Source organism: Chiloscyllium plagiosum, unplaced genomic scaffold (assembly GCF_037043375.1).
Source record: "Chiloscyllium plagiosum isolate Xiang-an unplaced genomic scaffold, Cpla_swu_hap1 HiC_scaffold_16, whole genome shotgun sequence".
Classification (NCBI taxonomy): Eukaryota; Metazoa; Chordata; class Chondrichthyes; order Orectolobiformes; family Hemiscylliidae; genus Chiloscyllium; species Chiloscyllium plagiosum.
In genome coordinates, this window is record NW_028270154.1 from 40681188 (window position 1) to 40707954 (window position 26767).

General features: G+C 40.3%; 1 protein-coding gene across 4 annotated transcripts in view; it reads left to right on the top strand.

Annotated features, from left to right (window-relative positions):
* Positions 1–26767, top strand: part of spock1 (SPARC (osteonectin), cwcv and kazal like domains proteoglycan 1) — a 531503-nt gene that overhangs the window by 154505 nt on the left and 350231 nt on the right. For all 4 annotated transcript variants that reach the window (XM_087995313.1, XM_087995312.1, XM_087995314.1 and 1 more), the window contains one exon: positions 10290–10335. In XM_087995313.1, coding sequence (XP_087851439.1) covers positions 10290–10335 — 46 coding nt within the window. The remainder of the gene's footprint in view (positions 1–10289; positions 10336–26767) is intronic.

Genomic DNA, 26767 nt, shown 5'->3' on the forward strand with positions numbered 1-26767 from the left:
GATTGGCAAGGGGATCAAGGGTTACGTGGAGAAGGCAGAAGAACGGGGCTGAGAAATATATCAGCCATGATGGAATGGCAGAGCAGACTTGCTGGGCCAAATGCTTAATTCTACTCCAATACCTTACGGTCTTGTGATCCAAGTGACAATCCTTGTATTCACATTTCAAGCGATGCAAACAGTGAGACACATCACAGAAGGCATATTTATCATGTTAAAGATGTTAACATTTTCCGAGCATAACCAGCCACTGAGACATGAAGGAAGATGAAGGAAGCAAACAGATGAAATAATGGAACAGGTCTCCAAAATGGTTCATGTACAAACCATTTAAATATAATCGGTGGGATAAATCAGTGGGAATGGGAACTTTTAGCCAATTTTGTTTCTCTTGGTGCTTGGTAAAATATTTTGTAAGATACTTTGTCCAGTTAATTCCATTTGAAATCTCGCTGTTTTAACCAATGATTTTAAACAGTAAATCAGGTTACATTTAAATGTTGTGATATTTACTTCTTAGTAGTTCTGCAAGCGGCTGAATTTGAACTGTTTTCTCACCCCTTGTTTCTGGCAGTATAGGTAGGATATTGGTGCTGTGCCAGATATTGCCTTGGAAATGGAAACTTGATAGACATGTAACAATGACAGGATGCCTACTCTAAGAAATATGATCATAATGTTACTAATCCTAGCAACATCAATGCTGTACAGAAGCATTTTCCCTTGATTTTAAAAAAGAGTTCTCCAAACCGTGTCAATGGGCTGCACTGTGGTGCAGTGTTTAGCACTGCTGCCTCACAGCACCAGGGACCCAGGTTCAATTCCAGCCTCAGGCAACTGTCTGTGTGGAGTTTGCACATTCTCCCCTGTGTATGCGCGGGTTTCCTCCAGGTGCTCCGGTTTTCTCCCACAGTCCAAAGATGTGCAGGTCAGGCGAATTGGCCACAGGAAATTGTCCATAGTGTGAGGTGCATTAGTCAGAGGGAAATGTGTCTGGGTGGGTTACTCTTTGGAGGGTTGGTGTGGACTTGTTGGGCCGAAGGGCCTGTTTCCACACTGTAGGGAATCTAATCTAAAAAAAAACAGAGAAGCATCGGAAGAATAAGGAGAGGTAATATAAGCTAAATGGCACAACTTGAAAAAGGGGTACCAGACCAAACAAACCTGAGAGAATGTGGTCAAGTCTTTCACATTAGCAAGACAATTTGAGAAGGTGGATAAGAAAGCATACAGCAATTCTGGCTATAATGGACTGAGATGAGTTCAGAAGAAAGGAGATTATGTTAACCCTTTTAGAGTATCAATTAGTCCCAACCTAAAATGTTGTAGCCAATTCTGGACATCAGCCTTCAGGAAAGATATCAGTGCCTTAGAGAAGTTACAGATTTATTAGAATGTTATGAGGGATGAAAAGCATCAGTTATTCTCCCCGTGTCTGTGTGGGTTTCCTCCAGGTGCTCCGGTTTCCTCCCACAGTCCAAAGATGTACGGTCCAGGTGAATTGGCCATGTTAAATTGCCCATTGTGTTAGGTCCATTAGTCAGAGGGAAATGGGTCTGGGTGTGTTACTCTTCGGAGGGTCGGTGTGGACTTGTTGGGCCTGTTTCCACACTGTAGGGAATCTAATCTAATCTAATATGGAAAGACTAGAGAAAGAGAAGGTTAGAAAGTGGATTTTATTGAGCTAGCAAAAGTCTGTTGGGTTTTGATGAGAGTAAATAAAGAGAAATGGTTTCAGACGAGTTGATAATCAGATCACACAGACGTGATGTAATCAGGAGAGGAACCAGGGCTGATATGCAAAACTGCAACAGGAAAGTGAGTTATTGTAATCCGGAATGCAATGTCTGAAAGAATGATTGACATAGATTCATGACTTCTAAAAAAAATTCAATAAATACTGAAAGAAGAAAAAAGGTTTTCTGAGAAACAGTGGGGAGGTGGGACGAATTTGGATTGCTCTTTCAAAGAGTCATTCCAGGTATGTTGGGCTGAATGATGTCCTGTATTTTATAATTTTATAATACATAATACCTGCATCTGTTCTAATATTGTAACACTTTCTTTTTCCTTTGTTTTGTTTTGCTTACCTATACAGGAAGTGGAGGTTTGTACTTTTTTTGAACTTCATATCTATTTGATTTTTGATAGGCACTGCAATATATGATGACCTCACAATTTTCTGGAGTTCAAGTAATTTTTTTTAAATACACAGGATACTTAATGCACTCATGAGAAGATTATAAATTACCTCTTTTAACATTGAATATTGCCATGAAATTTTGAAATTTTTTTGAAGAAGAGTCTTATTACTTTAAGTGTGACACTGATTGTATATGTGCTGCTTACTTTGGTGCTGTTGTCATGTTCAATTATCTTTTACACTGCACCATGTAGTTTAGGATTTAATCTATGATGAAGAGTGGTGCATGTGATGAGCTAGAACTATACTGCTCACTGCTCAGACACAAGGTAAGCAAACTTTAGTGAACGTGTGTTCACGTCATCTACTGCCGATATCCTGTGATAGTTTGAAAGAGATTAAAAAGATTACTAGTCTCTTGATTTTTTAAAATTCATTTGTGGGATGGGAGCATTGCTGGCTAGGCCAGAATGTATTGCCCAAACTTAATGGTCCTGACGGCAGTTAAGAGTCAACCACATTACTGTGGGTCTGGAATGACATGTAGGCCAGACCAGGTCAGGAAAGCAGTTTCCTTCCCAAAAGGACATCATTTGGATTCTTCAACTCTTGGTGTGTGCAGATCATTTAAATCAACTAACAGTACCCCCTCTGCCCTTGGAACATGTGCTGTAGGGTTAACAGAGCACTTTCACTTGTGCTGTCAGTGGGCCATCACCTAACTTCCTAAGCAGTTCAGGAAAAGTGTTAGACTGTTCAACTAATGAATGAATGGTACAGTCCACCAGCAGTGAAGGGAGAAAGATTTTTGGAAGATAGAGTCATAGAGTCATACAGCACAGAAATAGACCCTTCGGTCCAACTATAATCCCAAACTAAGCTAGTCCTATCTGCCTGCACTTGGCCTATATCTCTCTAAACATTTTTTGTTCATGTACTTACCTAAATGTCTTTTAAATGTTGTAACTGTACCCGCATTCACCACTTCTCCTGGAAGTTCATGCCACGCTGAAGTTTGCTGAATGTTTCTTCTTGTGTTCCTTGACCCGTGAATGTGGGACCTCAGATAGTGTGGGAGCATAATACTGAGGACAGACTTGCAATTGCAGATTCAACACTCAGCCAAGCTTACAGTCATTTTACCGCCCTCTCCCTTCCAGATATACTGAATTATGTCTTACCATTTGATGTTGCCTCCTCACGGTAGCTTTCTGCTCTGCTCTTTGGCAATTTTAGATGTTTCCTAAATCTGTTTCAACAGTCTGTATTCTGTTGACAAAGCAAAAAGGTTTGGTAAGAGAGATCATTTTCAAGGCATCAAAGTTACATTCTACTTGGTCAATATCTGTTTTAGTTGCTGCATTGAGCTTTGTAAACACTGGGACTGTGTACTCTTTGAATAGTAGCCAGTCAACTGCCTGTCATAGAGTCATAATGATACTCATAGCCATAATGAGTCATACAGCACGGAAACCGCCCCTTCAATCTAACCAGTCCATGCTGAACATAATACCAAACTAAACTAGTCTTATCAGTCTGCTGCTGGCCCATTTCCCTCCAAACCTTTCCTATTCATGTATCTAGCAAAAATGTCTTTCAAACGTTGTAATTGCACCCGCAGCCACCACTTCCTCAGGAAGTTCATTCCACACTCGAACCACCCTCTGTGTAAAGAATTTGCCTCATGTCTTTTTTAAATCTCTCTCCTCTCACCCTACTCTTGAAATTTCCCACCTTAGGCAAAAGACATTTACCATCAATTCTATCTGTTTCATTATTTTATAAACTTCTATCAGGACACTTCTCAACCTCCTATGTTGCAGTGGAAGAAGTCCCAGCCTATCCAACGTTCTTTATAATGCTAACCTTCCATACGCGGCAATATCCTGGTAAATCTCTTCTGAACCTTCTCCAGCTTAAAGATTTCCTTCCTATAACTGGGCGTTCAGAACAAGACACAGAATTCCAGAAGAGGACTCACAAATGTCCTGTACAACCTCAACATGACATCTTGGACTTGAAACGTTGACTCTGTCCCTGGATATTGCCAGACCTGTTAAATTTCACCAGTAATTTCTGTTTTTGTTTCAGAATCTCCAGCATTTGCATTTCTTTGTTTTAACTTATTGTTTTATTCTTAGTTCCTCTAAATGCAATAATGGGAACATTTTTTAACAAAAGAATTATTATGCTGCTTTAACATTTCATAGATTCTGTATTGTTTAATGTAAAGAATCAGTGAACCATAAGTTTTAATAAGTTGTAATGTTGGAGAACTGGCCACTTTGTTTTTACATATAAATGTCATTTTTCAGGAGGCCCATCCGCCTGCTTTAGTCATTGACCTTTCCTCGATTTCAGGTGATATCTACTCAGGTTCGCAAGTTCCTGCCATGGGTCCTCATATGAATTAACAGGCCAATTCCTGACCCACAGTTCTTAGCCACAGAAGGTCAAGCTGTCCCATGATGTAGTGGCATCCAGATTGCAGGAATTACTTCAATTTTTTTTCCTTCTCTACCACTGCTCTGCCTCATCATTAAGATGTTGTGACTCAAAATGTCATGCCATTTAATGGGCAAGTTGAACCATTGGGGCAAGCTCCTCCCAGTTATTAGTGTCAAAACTGTCACACTTTAAGGAGAGCTTCAGAGTGCTTCCTTTATCTTCTCAAACATTGACCATCTATTTATTTATTTATCTGTTTCTTCATTATATTATCACTTTTACCTAGATACAGTGAAAAGTGGATAATGTCACCATGTTACAGCACCATCTTGAATTACAAAATAAGTTACTTAACAATTTGCATAAATGGTAAAATGTTGAACAGTTTGCATAAATGGTAAAATATTGAACAAATTAGTATTGAATTAATATTACTAAAACTGAAACAGTTCATCTTCACCTCTCTGTGGACTTCACCCTCTCTCTGAAAATTGGAAAATATTTGAGAGTTTGAAAAGGAGGGCCTGGTAATGAAGATGCTTTTTTGGCATCCAGTGTTCAATGTATCAAAATTGATTTTTTTTTAGGAGTTTTGCCTGAATACTTGTGGAGCCAGTTACAAGAAGCCCTGCAGCATTTGTTTGAAATCCCTCCCATTGAATACTGAGAGTGTGACAGGGGCTGAATGATGACATTACTTGATCACTTCTGTATGTTACTGATACACAGTCCAGATCTCACTGCTGTACAGGAGTGTAGTGCCAACAACCACTCTGTGCGGTAGGAGTAGGACTATTGTTGACTTGTAAAGGTCTTGGTTGTTAACAATTGCCTGTTGCAGTTTGACAAAGATGAGCACAGCTCCTTTGGTGTGTCTTCTCGTCATCGGTGGCCTCTGCAAGAGCTGACTGTCGGGATGTCATAAATGCTCAACATAGCCCCAAGTATCTCTCAGAAAATGTTTACGGGGTGCTGGAATATTTGGTTGACCAAGTGTGGGTTGATATGAGTTTTGGCAACATTCAAGAACAGGCCAAGTCTCTTGTTTGCAGAATTGAAAAAAAATTGAGGGACTTGCAAATCAAATGAGCAACTACCCTCCAGTTATTTCCATTCCAAAGGTCATGTATATCTATGATGTTCAACTTAATTTTAGCATGTAGCTGACTAAGGTTAAAATATTTCCCATCTGGGCAATATTTAATACACCTTTGATGAAGTAAGTAGCTAATATAACAATTTCTGGGTGTACACTATCTTATTAGCTGGACCGATCCATTAGAGATGCTGGATATAGTCAGGGGAAGTTGGTTTGGGAGTGTTCAATGTAGACTCTAACGACTTGACGTCTCATGGAATTAGACTCAACATAGGCAAGGAATTCTCCTACTGATTATCAACTACCATACTTCCTCCAACTAACTAACAAGTACTCCTCCATTTTGAAGACTACTTTGGAGATACATCAAAAGTGGCAAGGGCACAGAATGTACTTGGGGTATTTCAGAGTAATTTAGTGATAGTATCACTCCTGATGAAGATGGTTGAGTCCTAAAGGGCATTGCTGTTAGACTAGGCCATTGGAAGGTGGTGAGAGAACCAACAAGAGGAAAAAAAAACTTCAACTCATTTATTTGTCACAGAAGTACCTCGTCAGGACAGTAGCAATAGAGGGATCAATGGTGGTCCTTGTTGATATAAAGTCTGCCTTCACATCCAGGATATCCAGCATCGTGTTTTTCAATGCTACTATTGTACTGATAGTTGCATTCATATCATTCAGAATTGGAAAGAATTCCTTGGACTTGCAGATTCTGTGATCACAACCCACAGAGCCTCACGGTTTACTGGATCAAATGTTTTGGTCAGATTGAAAAATGTAATGAAGAATTCTAGTTAGTGTTCTTGGCATTTTTCATGGAATTGTTGTGCATCAAAGATGATATTTGAGGTTTCTCTGAAAGATCTAAATCTATACTCTGTATTTGGAAGGATATCCCCAGCTCGAAAAAGATTATTCAGGAGAATGGATTTCAGGATTTTCCATGCTGTGGACAAGAAGGAATTAGTTTGAGAATTTCCAAAGCACAATTTTTCACCTTGTTGAAAATCATTCCAATGATCAGATTCCTGACATTCCAGGGATTAATTATTTTTCTTCCCAAATGTATGAGTGTTGATATGAGTAAAATTCATTAACTTTGAAAACCTCAGCTGGATTACTGTCAGTATGACAGGCTTTGTTATTTTTCATCTGTTTTATAGTTCTGCTCTCCAACTGATGTTGGTTCACCCATAGATTCCACCACAAGGTTCTGGGCAATAGCCTGGAGAGAGTCTGTTGTCACTTTAAATTCACAATGAAGGAATCACTCCAAATGTGTTTTTCCAGTATTGACAGATGATATTGTCATTCTTAGGAAGCGAAGCTCAATCCTGTGAGCAAAGTGGATACTGTTCATTTGTCTTTCGTCAGTAAGTGGCCCTAATAACCTCAAAGAAGCCTTGCATATCATGATGGGAAGCATATAATTGGACGTCTTGGGCTTTCTCTTCCCACCACATGACATTTATCATTTCGGTTCGTCTTTGTGCTTCACACGAGAGATGCTGTGATGCTGCCTTCTTGGCTTGCAATCTTGGCTTATTTTCTCAAGCAATGAAAGCTGCTCATTTTTGTTTTTAGAGGTCACCTCTTCCAGCATTGTTTCCATCAAATCAGCATTGTTGACAATAGCCTAGGCACAGGACCCTGTTACTCCTGGCTTCATTTTTGATCCTCCTGTTCTGGGATTGAGTTGGATGTGTGCAGAGTTTCTAGATGATCCAGGAGTTGATATCCTTTGCCTCAGGATGCTTCCATGTGGTTTTACTTTTGTCTGCCCAGAAGAAGGTTTTGGTCTAAATCTTGAGTGACTGAGTGAGAATGTTGAGTGTTTGTTTGAACTAAACCATTCTTTGTCAACAGGAGGCTATCATTTGTATTGGCTTTTTCCACCCTCTTTTCTTTCCCCATGGTTGTGTTCTAGGCATTGGAGTGAAGGCCAACCCTCCTATCAAAGTCCCTCAGAAGGATGATCTTTCCTCCTTATGGGGTAGCAATGAAAATTACATCAAGTTGAGGTAGAATGTTTCCTTAACATCTTCATCGGAGTTGAGGGTCAGTGAATAAGCACTGATAATGGTGACATATTGATTATGACTGAGTTGGTGGAGTTTTATGAGTCTTTCATTTATACAATTGAGGAGATCGGCAGTGTATCAAAGAGCCTATTCTAGATAGTCAACTCCATGGTGACAAAGTTCATTTATCCAGTATAAAGTAGACCCCTTTTATGTCCCTTCAAGTGGCCCTTCCTAGGAAAGCAGATCTCACTGAGGGTGCTGTTTTCATTATGGAGTATGGGTAGCTCATGCAATTATAGTTTCTTTTTCTTTCTAAACACTCTCCCATAAGGTTATCCATGAGTATTCTAACATTCAAGGTTCCAAATTTTAATGTTTTCTTTCTTTTACCATAAAGATGATAACTCCACAGGAGACCCCAACAAGGAGAAAGTGGGGCAACCAATCTTTAGGGCACTTTTTCTAGTCCTTCCTATTTAGGTTGAGTGGACGGAATCCTGAAGAAGATAGTCAGTCACAGATGCTGCTGCCCAAAGATAGCTCTCTCCAACCACTTCCATGTATCTGTCACCATGGTGCAAATTTCTGACTAGAGACGCCCAGGTTCACAGCCCCTCCGTCCCAATGGACAATTTACCATCCACTGGACTCAGTAAATGGATCCTGGTAGAAGAACGTGAATGATTTTGTTTCAGGGGTGAAAGCTTAGGCCACATTGCTCACACAAGTTTGACTGGTTGGTGTCAGTTTTCCGTGATATGGCCAACTTTGCCACTGCAACCTTCTTCCACTTGTGCAGCTGGTGAGACACATGCGGTGGAGCAATGGGCAATGTGGGCTATGGTGAGATTAATGGAAGAATCCGACAAGAGATCCAGCAAGGACTATCTCAACTCATGAGCTGCTCAGTGCATCCTTTCTGCTTTTGCCCAGCTAAGGATCAGTGAGTGGCCAATTAAGGGGGAATATAGTTTGTTAAATGCCTTGTTAATGGTCTAGCTTGCCTCATTAATATTTAGCTTCCTATCTTGCCAAATGCATGATACAAACTGAACATTGAGAATTCTTAACATGGAGGTCAGAGTGCGTGACTTCAGCTTGCCGCTTCTTACAAAGGACCACCATATTGGATACGGGCCTCACTTTCTCAGGACATGCTCCATTGGCATTGGCTACCCACATCCCATGACCATGTGATTGTGCATCTGATATATGCCGCCATTTATGATTCCCATGGCACATCTCCAGTACGCTCACACTGTACTTCAATGCTGCACCTTGGGCTGCACTGGCAACTCTCATTGTAATGCCACAGCAAGGAAACTGTGCTGTGAGGGACACACACCCAGCTCATGGGCTGGACCAGGCTGCTTCTCCGGCCTGTTCACTTCCTGTCATACTGGCATAGTAAGTCAAGAGCAGCCTCCATTACTGGTTCAGGGACTTCTTCACCATCGGTCAGTCTCTCAGGGCAGTCGGCATCAAGGTCCTATCCTCATAATGGGCAAGGAGCCGAATGTTGAACTATCCACCACCTGTCTTGACTCTTTCTGCCCAGCTGGGGGCTGTCACCCACCTGGAATGAAAGAGAGACAGATATTAAGGGAGATGAATGTGGGTGGCACAACTGTTACTTTGGATACCGATGGTGGGTTAGCCTGAGCAAGTGAGTAGGCAGCGGGGTGAGCACGCAGGATTAGCGTCGTTGGAGGTTGGGTGAGTGAAAGTGAGTGACGGAAGAATGGTAGAGCGTGAACCTTGTTGTGAGCTGGTTACAAAAGCAAAGATAGAGTAGGTGTGAGGTATCGGAGAAAAGAGGGTGGCATTTATGCTGGCATAGTGGAGCAGGATGTCGACTTGGTGTGATCCTGTGGGAAGTTGATGTCTCGCCTTTGCATCACCCTGTCCGCCGTATCACCAGATTGCAAAATGAGCACCAATTTCCCCTACCTGTTATGTCTCGAAGACTTGTCAGGACTGGGTACTGGTCTGCTTCAGACTAACGCTGTTTGTCCGGGTGCACAGTGTGCTTTTAAAGTTATTGTAGGTAAAAGAGATGCAAGCCTTTTGATGAATAAGCAGTGTTGTTCCAGAAAAGGCATGTGGTAAGATTTGACTAGAGCTGGGCACTGGACACCATTGGGTTATGGGAGGTAGTTAATGAGGTGTATTTGGTAAGATACAATAAGGAATCTCTGTATGGCAAGAATCCCTCCAATAAACTCAATGCAACTTGCCGTTAGCCAAAACAATCTTTCTTCACTTGTTCTGCCATTGAGGACTTCTTCCATTTTTGACTGGCCACAGCCCCTTGACCTTACCAGCTCCTGACTGCATCGCTGAAGGGATCATCAAAGCACACATGCCCTTCCATCATAGCAAGTGATAATCCACTCCTGTTTTAGTAGGCTAATGCTAAAGTGCAATCCATAGCTATTTAGAAGTTAATTAAGCCATAATGTAGACATGTTTTACTCACTTATACTGTCTGTCTTTTAAAGATCTTAAGACAATATGATAACGTAAATGATTAGGAATTTATTGATTTTTAAATTTCTCTTTATTCTTTTAGGACGATTATTTCAGAAGCTGGAATCCCAGCAAGCCGTTTGATCAAGGTATGACTTCTTCAAATCCTAAAACACTGAAATCTATAGATTGTTAAGTTATATTAAGAAATGACCAGACACTATTGAATTAAGGTTTGAGCAGGTACATAATAACTTTTTATAAAAAATTAAGTTTACTTATCTCAGAAATATGAAAGGACTTGTACATGATTTTTAAAAGTACATTTTTTGCTTTCTTTCATTTAAAATAGCATTAGTTTTTAAAATATTATCTGTTCAAATGTAATTTAAATCTTTTCAAATTTTGCAAAGAAAAGGCTTCTTGGGTTTTTTGTATTATGCAATGTAAATTGTTGTGTGAGTATGAATATTGAAGCAGCCTTTGAACTGTGCTGGAAGAATCTTCAATTAAATTGATTTTTGTGAAATCCGCAAGTATTTTATGAGCCTGGCAGTGTGTATAATTATCAGAATCAATATCTCTTATTTCTTTGTTGGTCACAGATGCATTCACAGAGATACATAATTCTTGCAGATGTAGACCAATCATAGTGGTGGTTTTATTCTTTCTAAAACATGCGATTTGAAATATAGTGCATGCAGAAAGACATTGTAAGTGAAATTATGAATACAATGAGCAAAATGATAGCAAACTAACAGATTTTTCTTTTAAATTGATTTTACTTCAATAACCATGGCTTGTATCACGAGGACATTATCTAAGAATAGCTGTAAAATGATGAAAGGCTGACAACACAAATTCATTCTGTCACTTTTAAGTAAAGAGTGTTTAAGGAATACTCCAGTTTAGGAGAAGGAATTGTCGTGTACAGTTGGGCCTGGATTTAGTCCTTCCCTTGTGGTAACCACACTGGGCCTGGATGTTATCTGGTGTCCTTGGTGGTCAACTCAACCTGATTCCACAGTGGCAAGCTCATTGGTGTGTGTGACACAGGCTGACTCACTGGATCACATTGGCAGAGGTCAGTTCCAGTGCTGGGAAGCCTAATCCTTTGATGGTTCTGCAGAGCCATGCCATATTTAAAGGGCTTTGTGTTTGTGTTGGAAATAATGCATGTTTTTTTCTGAGAAAACTGTTCAGTTTAAATCTTCAAATGCATTTTAAAATTTCTAATGCTCCTAATAGACAGGAAACCTCAGGGAGATGATCCCTGTGCAATCACACTTTTCATGGCATCAATGGGTTCAACTGAGATCTGAAATGTTGTGGAGAAGCCAGGGCTCCTCCTCCAGTGCTCAAAGATGAAGACATTAGAGATGATCCCCATTCTGCCATGATCTTTGCACCTCCACAGTCTTCCACATGTCTGGCTCTTCAGAATTCAGACCTGTGATGGCACTTTAAGGAATGGTCCCTCTGCATCTTGGTGATTCGTTCCCCCTTTAGATTTTGGACCCAGTATTTTTGCATTCTGCATTTCCTGTCAGAGACTCTGCCCCTCAGAATGTCAAATTTCTATGCAAATAAAGCTTTCCAGAACAATCTATCAACCTGCAACTCAACCTCCTGGAAATCCAAAGGACCGTACCAGTGAATCATAAGTTGCCAACTCAGCTTTCACTCACTGGGTTTTTGAAGTTACGTGTGACTTGAATAAACTTTATTAGATCAGGCAGGCACACCATATCAAATTTAAACTATAGACTAATGGGCAATTAAGCATATCTGTGAATTCCTGCCATTAGTGAATGAGTTACTTTTTACTAACTCATTTAATCGCTTATGGTTTTCCCAATGCTTGAGGTTTGATTAATAGTTTTCTGCACAATTCTCCATGCCCACCGACCATGTGTAGCAGCATATAAGCATAGGTGCAGAGTAGGTGTTACCAGCAGAATGTAGGTCAGCCAGAGGTCGGTTAGTTTAGTTGCCATGACGGCTGGTTAGCAAGGCAACTGGGGCCAGCTTAATTTCCATACCGACTGAGGCCACAATGAAGGTCCTGTCTTCTTGAGCTCTCTCCATGTCTGAGGTGTGGTGGACCACAGGTTAAACCATCACCAGTCATCTCTCTGTTTTTCTCTCTCTCTCTCTCTCTCTCTCTGTCTCTCTAGTGAGAGAACAGCTCTCTGGTCCTCTGGGATTATGGCGACTTTATCTATAAATCAACTCTAACTGAAAGCAGAAATTTGAAAGCAACATACAGACACTTTCCACAAAATGGAAAGACAATAGTAAACCAGAGTTAGTGGACTGAAGTTGATATTCACAGTGCTGAGTCCAGAAAGCTTTAAACTGTCTACGTGGAAGCAGAATTTATGTTCTTCCAGCTTGCTTCACGGCTGGGACAGAAACGTGAGCACAGATGGATCAGCAAGTTTGAGAAGGAGAAAATTTGCAGTTGGTCTTTACCAGGGATGCAAACAACTGAGTAAAATAATTTGCTTTAATGTTGGTTTCGGGACAATACTGAAGGTTATGCTTAAATTGCCACATATCAATTTATTGGAACATTTAGTTAGATTGTGTTTCAGTTAAAATAATTGAAAAATCAGTTGTAACATACTGTTATTGAATTCAATCAACTGGTCAATGTAACAAATAATCATGTGACTTGAAAATGAATGTAGGAATTGCAGCTTTGACAAACCATTATGGCAAGTACAAAATGCACAATTAATCATACTTTTTTCAAAAACTTCAGTATGTTAGGAAAGGGATTAGTCTGTGCAATTATATTCTGGTAAACTGAAAAGATAGGAAGTGGGATGTGTAAGTGGATTCCAGGGATAAAGCACCAGTCTGCAACGCTGCAATGTATAATTTGGTACAGTCAATTGCAGAATTTGGAGGCAGACAGTACAGCCTTCATCTTCTTTACAACTGTTATGAGCAGATGAGCGAGGATCATTTGACACCCCTCTTTTTAATCACTTTTCAATTGGTTGCAACAAATATTTAATTTGTTTTAGCAAGCAATTATCACATTGAAATTAAAATGCGGTACCAGTCAAAATTAAGTAACCAATTACAAGGTTTTCTTGCATGAAAGAAAGAGGAGTTTTATTACCTACTGTGACAACATTATGGTTTTAAGAAGTGTATTTTGTTCTGGTTTTTTCATGAAAACAGGTTGAGATGGAGGCGCTGAGTGGCTCAAGCCAAAAAAACTAAACAGATTGTGAGGCCTTGGGATTTTTTTAATGTTTGAACAATAGAAGCAACTTGAAGAGGTGAGGTCAAGCTACCACGAACCAGGAGTTTAGATTAGATTCCCTACAGTGTGGAAACATGCCCTTTGGCCCAACAAATCCACACTTATCCTCCAAAGAGTAACCCACCCAGGCTCATTTCCCTACGTTTACCCCTAATTAATGCACCTAACACTATGGGCATTTTTTTTTAGCATGGCCAATTCACCTGACTTGCACATCTTTTGGAATGTGGGAAAAAACCGGAGCACCCAAAGAAAACCCACGCAGACACGGGAGAATGTGCAAACTCCACACGGGCAGTTACCCAAGGCCAGAATCGAACCTGGATCCCTGGCACTGTGAGGCAGCAATTTTAGTTTAACTTTCACATTTTAGTAACATTTTAGCTGTTGGGGTTTGAAAGATGCTATACATTTCTCCCTACTGTAGCAAAATGCTTGAGTTCTCTCTCTCTCTCTTTCTAAGCTTTTTCTTGATGTTCTTTCCACATGGACTGGAGGATTGTACGTGAGACAATCTATTTTACTGAATTTGCCCTTGCCAAAGGTGTGCCTAAGGGACTCTGCTTTATTGAAACAGTTGCTATTTAGTTGCGAAGTAATCTATTATTCTATTAAGTTTTCCATTAGAGTTACATTATTCCAATTCTTCTTTCTTTTGTTTCCATTTTAATTGTAGTGTAAGAATGAAGTGTGTTTTGCTTCAAGCCTGGTAGTTTGACCAATTGAATTGCACCTGGAACACAACGCCTTCCACTTGCTGTTAAAAATAAGAAAAACTTGACATCTAGGCTATCTTCTTAATATATTTTGAGGGAGTTTAATCTGGTCCATAACATACTAACTGAAAAAAAACAAGATGGGACATCAAACACAAATACTAAGTTTAAAAATGAAGTAGTGTCTGGTGCAGACAAGAAGAATAAGGACTACTTAGCTTAATTCTTTGAGTCCTGGTGTGTTAGATTTGTAACAGAAGATCAAAGATGTTAATTGTTGACTAGTACTCTTGGCAGTGGTGATGTTTGTTCATATCTTCAGGTTATAGATGAATTGTGTTATAGATCAGACCAAACTCTTTCAAAACATGCCTGGACTCCTCACTTTTTCTTATGTTAAAGGCAAGGGCCAGGCGTTGCATTCTAGATGCAATTCGATAAGTCAAACTATCAGGCTTGAAATAAATACACTTTATAGTTAAAATACAGACAAAACAAAAATAAAATAATTGGTTTAACTGTAACTCTATTAAAATACCTAACAAAATAATAAACTACTCATTATCTGTTCCAAAGTAGAAACATCCAACAAGAACACCTTGGCAAAGTCAGTAAAATAGATTGTCTCCCATGTAATTCTAGAAGCAGGGAGAGACCACCAGTCTTTAACTGTAACAGAGAGAGGAAAAAGAGCTTCCATATCCAGCTTCAAGGTCCCAGCAACTGCGACTGAAAGCTAAACTAAAAGTCCTGATTCTGTGGGAGCTTGACCCCACCCATTCTGGCTGCTTCTATTGTTCCAACTTTTTTTTAAAAGTCCCAAGGTCTTATGAGCTGTTTACTGTATTGGCTTTGAGCAGACCACTCGGTACCTCTGTCTCAACCTCTCCTCATAAAGAAACCAGGACAAAATACATCTCACAAAGTCATTGTATTGTAAGAATTGTTGATCCCCCAGTTTACTTTTTTATCGAAGCTGTCTTCCAAGATGTTCAGAGAAATAAGGGGAGAAAAGTATTTCCAGTTCTTGTTACAAAATATAGATTTGTCTTCTTTCACTCTGATGTTCAAAAGCAGCTGCTGTTTGTAACTCCCAAGTCTGCATTTATTGTCCTTCTAAGCTAGACAATTGAAGACAACCTGTGATGTTCTAGATGATCACTTATCATACAAGGTTGAATCAAAAGAGGAAATGCAATTTACTTGACACTGACTCAATTTCTTGGATTCAATATCTGTTGGTAAATTGGTAAATTTTGTGTGTGTGGTTTGTCCTTTTCTTAAAACCAGTTTAGACCATGAAATGGTTTCACAATTAAATGATGAAACTTAAAATCTGATAGACCACTGTCATGACACAATACAGAGACAGTTGTCCACGCATTGTAGCAATGCAGGAATAGCCATCAGAGTTCAGACAATGTACGGCACTAACATCTTCACCATTTAGACAATGCACTAAGTTCTCCAATGGTTACACAACACATAACATTCCCAAGCATTTAAACAATGTACAGTGCGAACATTCTTCATTGTTTAGACAAAGTTTATTCTGATACTCTTGCCATTTCACAAAGTAGAGAACTAATAACAAAGGATATAAAACAGAAGAGTTGTAAAAGTTTCATAGAAGAATCATATTGGACTCTGTACCTCTGATGCTGCCAGACCTGCAGTACTGAGCTTCTACAGTACTTTCTGTTTATATTACAGTGCTAACACTGTACACAGTCCAGAGAATAGTAACCTTCTCCATGTTCAGGCACTGCACCTGATAATGCAACACAAACATTCCTGAGTTCAGATTTTAACTTCTTGCCTGCCTGAATACTAGCTTCACCTTGATGGACAGTTAAAATTTATTCTTGACTTTTAGCAGCACCAACAAGTTTGCTTTTTTTTATTGCTTGGCAGATTTCAAGGTATTTTAAATGGCAGTGTTTCGATTTCTTTCTTTTTAGAAGTAGGAAGGATGTACAACAGTGATAACCAGTCTTCCTTTGTAAACTGACACCAGTTATCCTGGGAGATGTCAGGGGGAGAAGAGAGTAGTCGATAATGTCAACCTTAATACCTTGGTGCAATCTTGGGGGGATTGGATCAACTCACCAATAACACCACCTTACCTTTGTTGAATCTACCATTGATTTCAATGGAATAAAATTGGGCAATGGTCTACCTTATCAAGGTACTGCCCAGAAAGTGCGATTGAACATTCAGAGATCTAATGACAAGAGAAGCATCATTTGCATGGCAAGGCAGCTTATGAAAAATTGTTCATGTAAATAAAGGATTATTTCCATTTATATATCGATTTTATATAGTGGAGCATCAGTACTACAGTACAATTGGTGAGTCTTTCAGTAAAACAAATACTTTACCTCTGATGAAAAGCAAGATTGATAACCCTCTTCAAAGAAACTGGAATTTTATTTCCCTTTATTGCTTCATGGGATGCGGTACGGTCAGCATTTCTTACCCACCACTAATTGCCCTTGATTTGAGTGGTTTGCTATGCCTTTCTGAGGGCAGTTAAGAATTAATTGTATTACTGTGGGTCTGCAGTCACATGTAGGCCAGAATGTTTAAGGATGGATAATTTTCCTAAAGGGCCTTAGAGAAAAAGATGGGTTTTACAACAATTAGCAGTTGTCTCATTGGCATCATTGAGAATGGACATATATTTCAGATTTGTTAAATGAATTTGATGCTTCACAAGATTTGAGCCTGTGTCTCCTGAGCATTGCCAAGCGATCTGTATCATTACTCAAGTGTCAAAGACAACACTGCAGGAATTCCTAATGGTAGTGTCCTGGGCCCAAACACCTTCAGCTGATTCCTCAATAGTCTTCCCTCCATCATGTCGTTAGAAGTGGGGATGTTCATTGCGCCATTATCAATGTTCAACACCATTTGCGTCTCCTCGGGTACTGAAGTAGTCCATATCTAAATATGGCTGGAACTGAACAGCATCCAGGTTTGCACTAACAAATAGCAAGTAACATTTGCACTACATCAGTGCCAGGCATGGCAATCTTAATGGAGAGGTAATCTAGCCATCCCTCCTTCAAATTCAACAGGGTCACCATTGCTGAATCCCACACTGTCAATGTCGTGGAGGTTACCATTGACCAGGAACTGAACTACAAACACCATGACTATGACAATAGGTCAGAAGTTAGGGATCCTTCAGCAATAACTCATCTTCTGACTCTACAAAGCCTGTCCACTACGTACAAGTCAGGAATGTGATGGAATATTCCCCAACAACGTGCAATATGCTTTGTATGATTCAATGAAAATAACCTGCTTGATTGGCAACATACCCACAAACATTCACACCCTCCACCACTGACACTCAGTAGCAGCAGCTTGTACCATCTACAGAATGCACTGCAGAAATCCACCAAGTCTCTGAGACAGCACTATCTAAACCTATAACCATTACCTTCTAGAAGAAGACGGATAAAAGATACATGGGAACACCACCAGATGCAAGTTTTCCTCCAAGCCACTGACCATCCTGACTTGGAAATATATCACTGTTTGTTCAATGTTGCTGACACAAAACACTCTCTGTAATGGCATTGTGAGTTAATTTAAACTGCAGCTAATAAAGCACCTTCACAATGATAATTTGGGATTGGCACTAAGTGTCCCAGCCAGCGATGCTCACATCCCATGAGTCAATAAAAAAGTAACATTACCAGTATGCTGTTTCTTGAACAGCACCTAATTATTATAGGTTAAAGCAATTCTGAAAGTCTTATCTTCAAACTATTAAGCAATGTAATATAAACTTTTCAAATCTCATTAATTTATTCAGAGAGAAACCATTTGCTATACTGACACATAGCATGCAAGCTGTCAAAAGATTTTTCATAAATAACAGGTTTTCCATAAGGAATGTGCACAATAGCAGTAAAGCATTCTTCCTGTATAAGAAAAATGATCAAAGGATTAGATTATGTACTAAACTAACAATTGTACAATAATTTTCCGTTTTAAAAAATGTGTGTGAATGGTGTCATGCTTTATCATCTCGATATTGATTAACTTTCATGGGAAACTCAATTTTCTCTCTCTTGCCTTCAAGAGAAAAGTTTACGCGGTTTCATGATATGAGAGACATCTATTAAGATCATTTTTTGTAGCAGGTAGTGCTGTCAATAAATACATTAGTGAGGTTGTACTTTGGCTTCTGTTCAATATACTTCTGGCCTGTGGTGGCAAACGGATTTTTTTTTTCTGATGCTTGAAATAATAAATTATCATCATTGCTTCCATCCTCTTAATAATCACTTCTAATCCCAAATCACTTCACAACTAAACTTGTCTTCATTTTACCACCTATTACTCTTTCAAGTTTTTATGACACAATTTCTTACCTCAACAGTTTCTCATTAACACTGTAATTTGGTTTCCCTTGTTTAGGCATTATCCCTTGTGTTTATAATTATTAAAATCATTCCCTTATCTACACCATTTAATCCAGCCAGTGCCTCATCTTTAAACTTGCTTTTTGTCTGCAGTCCTTAGAGATGTGATCACTTTCCAGTTCTGTGGTTAACTCTCCATATTATTGTTTTACAATTCCTTTTATCCAATTTCTGGCCTGGAAGTAACATCAGAAATGTCTATTGTGGCCACAGCATTCAAATCCACTTCCCCTCAAGTGCATGTCTATGCAGTTCAACAATGTTCTACCAAGATTTGCTTCGATTTTACTGTTCAAATGCAACCAATCCATCACCAATAATGATGTTACCTCCAAATTGTGCATGACCCACCTCAGGAATGTCAGAAGTATTATTCTTCGGCTGCTTTCCCCTGTTCATCAATGTATTTCCCTCAGTAACTCCATGTGTATACAGATTCCACCAATTCTCTGTTTCACAACAGTCCCTGTGGTGTCAGATTGCATAGGTGAAAGTGAGGACTGCAGATGCTGGAGGTTCGAGTCGAGAGTGTGGCGCTGGAAAAGCACAGCAAGTCAGGCAGCATCTAAGGAGCAGGAGAATTGACGTTTCAGGCAAAGGCCCTTCATTCCTGATGAAGGACTTTTGCCCGAAACATTGATTCTCCTGCTCCTCGGATGCTGCCTGACCTGCTGTGCTTTTCAAGTGCCACACTCTCATGTCAAATTGCATGTCTGACATAAACTCATAGTTGAGCTGTAATTTCCTCCAACTGAATTCTATGTCGCTCACTGCATCCCTTCTTGGATCCTCAAACAACTTGAAGCATGCACTATGCAACATTACTACTTAGTTCATGCCAACCTGAGCTTTTAATTCCTATATCTTATTCATCAGCATAATCATTGACTTTAATTTCTGTGACTTTGCCACCTCACTGTCCCTAACATTAAGACTCTTAGCCTTTACTCTAAGCTTGATTTCTTCAATATCATAATAATGAAAGCACAGAACCGCTGATGCTGGAAATCTGAAGGAAAAATAGAAAGTGCTGGAGAAACACAGACATCTGCGGCAAGGTGGCTCAGTGGCCTCACAGTGCCAAGGACCCAGTTTTGATTCCCATCTCAGGCGACTGTCTGTGTGGAGTTTGCACATTCTCCCCATGTCTGGGTGGGTTTCCTCTGGGTGCTCCGGTTTCCTCTCACAATCCAAAGATGTGCAGGTTAGGTGAATTAGCCACGCTAAATTGCCCATAGTGTAAGGTGCATTAGTCAGGGGTAAATATAGGATAGGGGATTGGGTCTGGGTGGGTTACTCTTCAGAGGGTCGCTGTGGACTTGTTGGACCGAAGGGCCTGTTTCCATACTGTAAGGAATCTAATCTGGAAGTGTGTGTAGAGAGAAAAACTTGGTTATTAGCTTTCACGTTATACTCTCTAATTTACATTGGCTCTCCATTTCTCAATGAAATTAATTTAAAGCCTTCATTCCTCAACCACAAATCCTTCATAGCCTCATCTAATCCTATGTCAGTGCCTGTCATGACTGTGTAATTACGTGTGAAGAACACTAATCTGACCTTTTAAAATAGGCACAACTTCTAAAAAAAAAGCTGCCAGGTGTCACATGACTATCCCTGTTGATTCACTTGATCCAGAAAGACAGGCACTGAAATGTCATCTCAACATCAATCACAAAGGAAGCACTTTGGAATTTCATTAACCCTTGGACAACACAATGGGCCGTCCTTGAGAACAAAACTTCTGAAATAAAAACAGGTGACCGGAAGCCTGCACAAGAGAATCCTGCATAATTGACTTTGCTTTGTGGGACAATACTTTCTCAAAAGTTAACAGAGCAGGCATCTTAAATTTGATCTGCATAAGACTTTGTGACATGTCATTTTAAAATAGAACTGTGCAGGAAGATTTCTGAGACACCATCACAGACAGATTTCATAGTTCAGAGGAGAAAGGATTTGAGAAAAGAACCACCGTTCTGGCTAAAGTGTCGTAACTGTAGAACCAATGCAGAACAAGAAACCATACACTCCCAAAGGCTGCTCTAACCGCTGAGTCCACCAATGCAATCAGCCTCTAACTATTCAACTATAGAAGCTATCACAGTTGCTGAATTCTGACTTCAAGTTTTTAATTCCTTTGGAAAGAGAATCTATAAGCAAGTAAAAGATCTATAATGGCAATGGACTAAGATTAAGTTCATCTCTCTAAGTATCTGTTATCTGTACCTACTTTCCATCTTTGTTTGTGCATTTTATCTAGTAATTGTATCTTATTTCTGAGTAACTTTGGCAATAATTGTGTGGTAAATTAACCTTTCATCTGATTTAAAGCTAAGACCTTGCTGCTGGTCATTATTAAAAATGGGACAATCAAAAAATTAAAAGGGAACTAAATGAAGGATGAGATTTCCAGTTCAAGGACCACACTGCAGACATACCAGTTATGGTTGTGACAGCGCACTTTCCTTCTACTCGCAAACTTGTCTTCTCCCTTCATACCACTGTTGGAAGAATTTTCAATCAGAATTCAAAATTAACAGGGATGGACAGGAATGTGAAATTTCTAAAATGAATAGATCAGCAATGATCTTGTTGAATGCTGGAGCAGGCTCGAGGGGACAAATGGCCTACTCCTGCTTCTAATTCTTATTAAAAGTATGTTCAAAATTTGTTCTCTCTCTGGCTGCAATTACGAATGGAACCAGGTGACAGCAGTCACATCCAGCTGGACAACAGTGAAAAGGTCATTTTCTAATTGGGGGACGATTACAGTACAGCAGGAGGCCACTCAGTCGGTGGTGTCCATGCCAGCTCTCTGGAAGAACTATTGCAGCTGTTCCCACTGTCTTTTTCTTCATTGTAATTCTACAATGTTTTTTGTTCAGATTATTACTGTATTTTTTTAACCAGTAGCTTGTCAGCTGAGTTTAAATCAGTATATGTTTCATTCACATGTGATGATGTGAACATTGTTGGCGAGGCCCGCATTTATTGTCCTTTTGTAATGACTTGTTTAAAGACATTAAAATAACTGTACAGATTCATTTACTCGTTGGTTGACCGATACATAAGACAATTCGGGGTATTCCATACTAAATCTGCATTAAACCTATTTTGCAGTTGTTGGCCTACAAAATACATAGTGTAAATGAACAATGAATGTGTGCATAATATTACTTCATGAGAATAGTAGAGAACTGATCTTTCCGCAGCTAGCTTTTAAATTCAGAAATAGGGGTACTTGGTAATAAAAGACATTGATTTTTAATGTAAGTGTGAGTTATCCCCAAATCTCTTCAGTTTATTATGCTTGTGAAGTTTTGAACGCAATATATTATTTATTTCTTAACAATGTTTTGCAGAAGCGAGAAATCAAAACGCTCAGTTTGTTGGCCTATGGAGTAGAATTAAAGTTGTATTTTAAAAGTCTGCACATGGTCATAGTATGAACACATTTTCTCTCAATACATTCCAGCAAAGATTTTGGTTGTGAGAAGTACTCATGGTTTGCATTCATTTTGGGTTGTTTTGAAGAGATCATAGTTGTAAAGTAGCATTAGAAACGAACTGGAAGTATTGGATTTTGCCATTGTGATGATGGCAAAATGGTTAGTGTTTGCTATCATTAGACCTGTGAAAATAGCATCAATTTCTGACATCTACAGATGTGCAAATAAACATGGAAATCCAGAGATTATTATCTGTGATTCCCCACTCATGCACAAGATGCACTATTTAAGTAGAAAACTAAGAAATCCTAATTTATAATCGTAACAAGTGCTGAAAAATAATCAACTATAATGATAAGGATGCCTCCTACACCTCCAACAGTTCAGATCCTGACACGTCAATAGGTATTTTTGCTAGATTTATGTGAATATCAGCTGGTGAGCACATCATGCCATGTCTCTGCAGCTGGCACAAGAAGGTAGATGCTAGGCCATTGGCACCCTGAGGACAGGTAGAGACCTGGCAGCTGCTCACCGCAGGCAGGCGAGAAGTCCATGGCATCAGCAACTTGTGACTTCACTGGCACACGCACGTAAACACAGGAGCAGTAGGCAGCATGGTCAGAAGCACTGGCAAACAGACTGCGAGGTTGCAGGACTGCACCAACATAATCTGCACCACACTGCCTCTGGCAAGAGAGCGTCTGACTGCCTCCTCCCTGACAGGTTGTCAGCTGCCATCCTGAAACAGATGCGGCACAGTTGGTGTTTCCTGGATAAACACACAGAGATGCACTCTATTGCTGCTCAGCACCAATAGCTAGGCAACAGGGCCAAGTGCCCCTTTTTCACAAGGAGAGAAGGTGGTGCAGTAGGCATCCAGAATGAGGAAGTATCATAACCAGGGCCCCCAATATTCTTCCCTCAGGACACTTCAGACTTGGTTGGGCCTTGTACCTCTATCCTGCCTGCCACCCTAAGCTTTGTGGTAGATAAAGTGCCTTTGGGCAGGATACGTTTGGCATTTCTGAGCCCTGTAGCCATAAAAGCCTCTGGGATCACCTGCCCAAAACTCCCAGACCATTGGAGCAGGTTCCCTCCATCCAAGCTGTGAACCCTGCAATTGGACTGAAATGTAGTCAGGGGAAGGACGAAGAAAACCTTCTGAGGACACAACGAGACCAAGATGTCCTCATGCACCAGTCACTGAAAGTAAGCGTGCAGGTTCAGGAGGAGGGAAATTATGTTGGTTTTTATACTGCAAGGATTCGAGTACAGGAACAAGGCCATCTTGTTGCAATTACACAGAACATTGGCAAGTCTGTACTTGGAATATTGAGTGCAGTTTTGGGCTATTTATCTGTTGAAAGATGTTCTTGCTATTAGAGGGAATACAGTGAAGATTTACACAGCTGATTCCTGGGATAGCTGGACTGACATATGAGGAGAGATTGAGTCTGTTAAGAGTTGGTTAACTGAAGTTTAGAAGAATGAGTTTCATAGAAACCTGTAAAATTCCAATAGGATTAGACTGGTTCATGATGATAGGGGAGTCCAGAACTTGGAGTCATAGTCTGAGGATAAGGGGTAAACCTTTTAGGTGTGAGATGAAGAGAAATTTCTTCACCCAAGAGAGTGGTGAACTTGTGGAACACACAAGATAGTGACTGAGTCCAAAGCATTGTCTTTTCAAGAAGGAGATAGATATAGTTCTTGGGGCTAAAGGGATCAAGGGATATTGGAGGGGAGGTGGTGTCTTGTGTTGTATGTATGTGGAGTGGGATTAGGGTATTGAGCTCAGCGATCAGCCATGATCATATTGAATTGCGAATCAGGCTGGAGGGGTAAAATGGCCTACTCCTATTCCTATCTTTCATGTTTCTCTGTTAACAGATTGCTTGTGCAATACAGCCATTACTGACATTTCTTCCTGATGTGTGATGTATTAATGCCTAAGGTTCACATATGGTGGAATGTGCTCACCAATGTCTTTCTTTAGTATTGTGTGGGTGTCTGGGTAAAGCAGTCACCTTCTGAAGGGCATCATATTGCTTGACAGTAAAGCCCTTCCCTCTCAGAATGAAACTCTGACCCCATCCACTCCACGTGTAGGGACAGCCATTTTCAACACCATTAAGCACTCGGTATTCCCATTACAATGAAAAGGGACAACAGTCATGCTACACAGAGAGAGTCTCAGGTTCATCCTCCAACCCTTGGTGAACTCCCAAATGTACTCATTCCCTACCTGGTAGCTCACCTTTCCAACCCCAACAGCTTTGAGCTTCCCCATCTTCTCACCCAACCTGTCTATTGAACAATTACCCAACCCCTCCCTCTCAGCCGTATTGAGTCAACATGCATATTGGAGTTGCTGCTCTTCATAATTGTCTCCCCACCCTGACTTTGATGGAAAGTCCAGAATAATGAGTGGCTAGATCACTGACTGATCTCAATACAGCTCCCTGACTGATCTGCTGTAGGACTGACCGTGGTGTGAACCGCCCAACCCTGACCACTCAAAGAGGCAGACTGACTGTGCTGAATGCCCTGGACTGATATCAGATCCTGCACTGAGATCCCCTCACTGACATGATTGATGGCTACTCCTCTCAGACCTCGAGACATGGCCATCTGGTTGCTGGTCTGTAGTGTGTTTGCCGCATATTCGACTGGCCCATGGTGTAGGTGTGAGATCAGAACAGTGAGGAACAGCGTCCTCACTGCTGGTGACTGACAACCATCACAAACTTGTGTCTACAGGAAAGGCAAGGTAGAAGAACTGTGAGGTTTTAAGCTTTGGCTTTGGGGTAAAATGTAAAAAGGCAAGGCCGAAACACTGTGAACATCAAAGTAGGCACGACGTTAGTGAGTACTATTAGGAAGATCCCCCAGATGCAGCCTGGTCAAGCCCATGGGTGCCTGCCCCTGTGCACACAATGTCCTGGCAGCAGCATTGCATTGAAATGTGCCAGTGTGCCCCAAAACACAACACTGAGCAGTGGTTTACTGCGGGTGTGCCTGTGCCACAACATGGTGAGAAGTGTAATGTGAAACTTTTAGGAAGCAGCAGTATTTTACCTGAGCATTGAAGCCAGGTCTCTGTTCTGATCTCCCTAAGAGCCTCGAATCCGATTTTTAAAGGCAGTATCTGCTGATCTGAGACACCCCTGCTCATTGCCCATGCACAACCTTCCAGAGCCACATATGTGTAAACTTTTGATACTGCATACACAGTATGAAAAATGTGGGAGTGCTGCTAAATTCTTTGTCTCACTGAAGTGTGCCTTGATACTGACAAAGTTGGGAACCAGTGGTATCGAAGTGCAGAGCTATACTGTAAGTGGATTGGAGTTATGCCGTGATGATGTGAGGAGACTGGTGGATGTCAGGTGCTGGAACGGTGGACAGGGAGATATGTGGCATCACATCACTAACTATGGAGCATATCCTGAGATGCTGCTGACTGGTGACCCAGGTGGACTATGCGGTGAGCTCTAGTCGCCAGGTAACCATTCTGACCATCATGTCAGGAATTATCACTGTCTAGTTTCTATCCAGTAGGTGGGAGAATGGGAAACTACATATTAATGAGTGTGATGAGGTAATAATGAGATGCTGATGCCTGTAAATAGGCCTCTTGCTATACACTAATGAGAACCTCATCTCACTGTTTGAGACTTCCGGCTGAAAACTGGGGCAATTTGCTGTCGACATCATCAAGTTGCTTGTTGGCCACCTCACACAATCTTCTCAATATTCCCACCATGGCCTGCAGGTTCAGGAGGTGGGTTGCAGAAAGGTAAATTGGAAGGTTCCATAACGCTGAAAAGAAAATTAAAACATATTCTGAAATCCTGAACTCATTAGCACTACACTGTGCAATTTGTTTTCATTAGGTTAATCAGACCCATTGCCGCAGTGGAATACGTGCCTCTATATCTGGTAACATCCCAGCTCTAGTGACTAGATCTCTTTCTTCCACACCATCATCTATGGAAAATCTTTGTCCCATGATCACAGGACATTTAATAAGTGCTCGTTATTTTCCCAGGATGGTCAATTATTTTGTTGTTTTATGATGTGCTAAATCATGTTACTGCAATGTCATTTTGAGCCCAAAGAAAAGCTCAATGGAGGTCACTTTCTTTCCCATTATTAACAATGTCTTTCACCTGTGCCATGTTTTCAAAATTTTTGCTTACACAGATTTTGTAAAATGGACACTTTTGTTTTCCTGTAGGTGGTGATGTGAAAGACAAATTGGTTTAAAGCCGTCCTGCCTCATTCCATTAATAACTGTGATTACATGTTTGACTTCAACCGTAATGTGTACATGAATAATTATCTTCTTTTGATTAATGAGAGAGAGCTAACTTGCAAAAGAACGTCAGACAAAATTAAATCAAGTTCAGAAAAGAAAAGGGGCAGAGACAGCTCTTTTCAACCATCCCATCACTCAGGAGAAAAGTATTAGGACAGATTTAATTGTACTAGTAAGGAAACGGAAGCCGGCATTTATGTGACTTTCACAATTCCTAGAACATTATTGTCAGGACATTGCTGTTAATTGCATGGCAACCTCTACTACAGGGTATCTGGCATCTGCGTGAATAGAGCAAGCAATTGTGTATACAGTTAGCCAATCAGATTGAAGAATCGTTATTGGACTGTGCAATGTCAAGTGTCAGTTA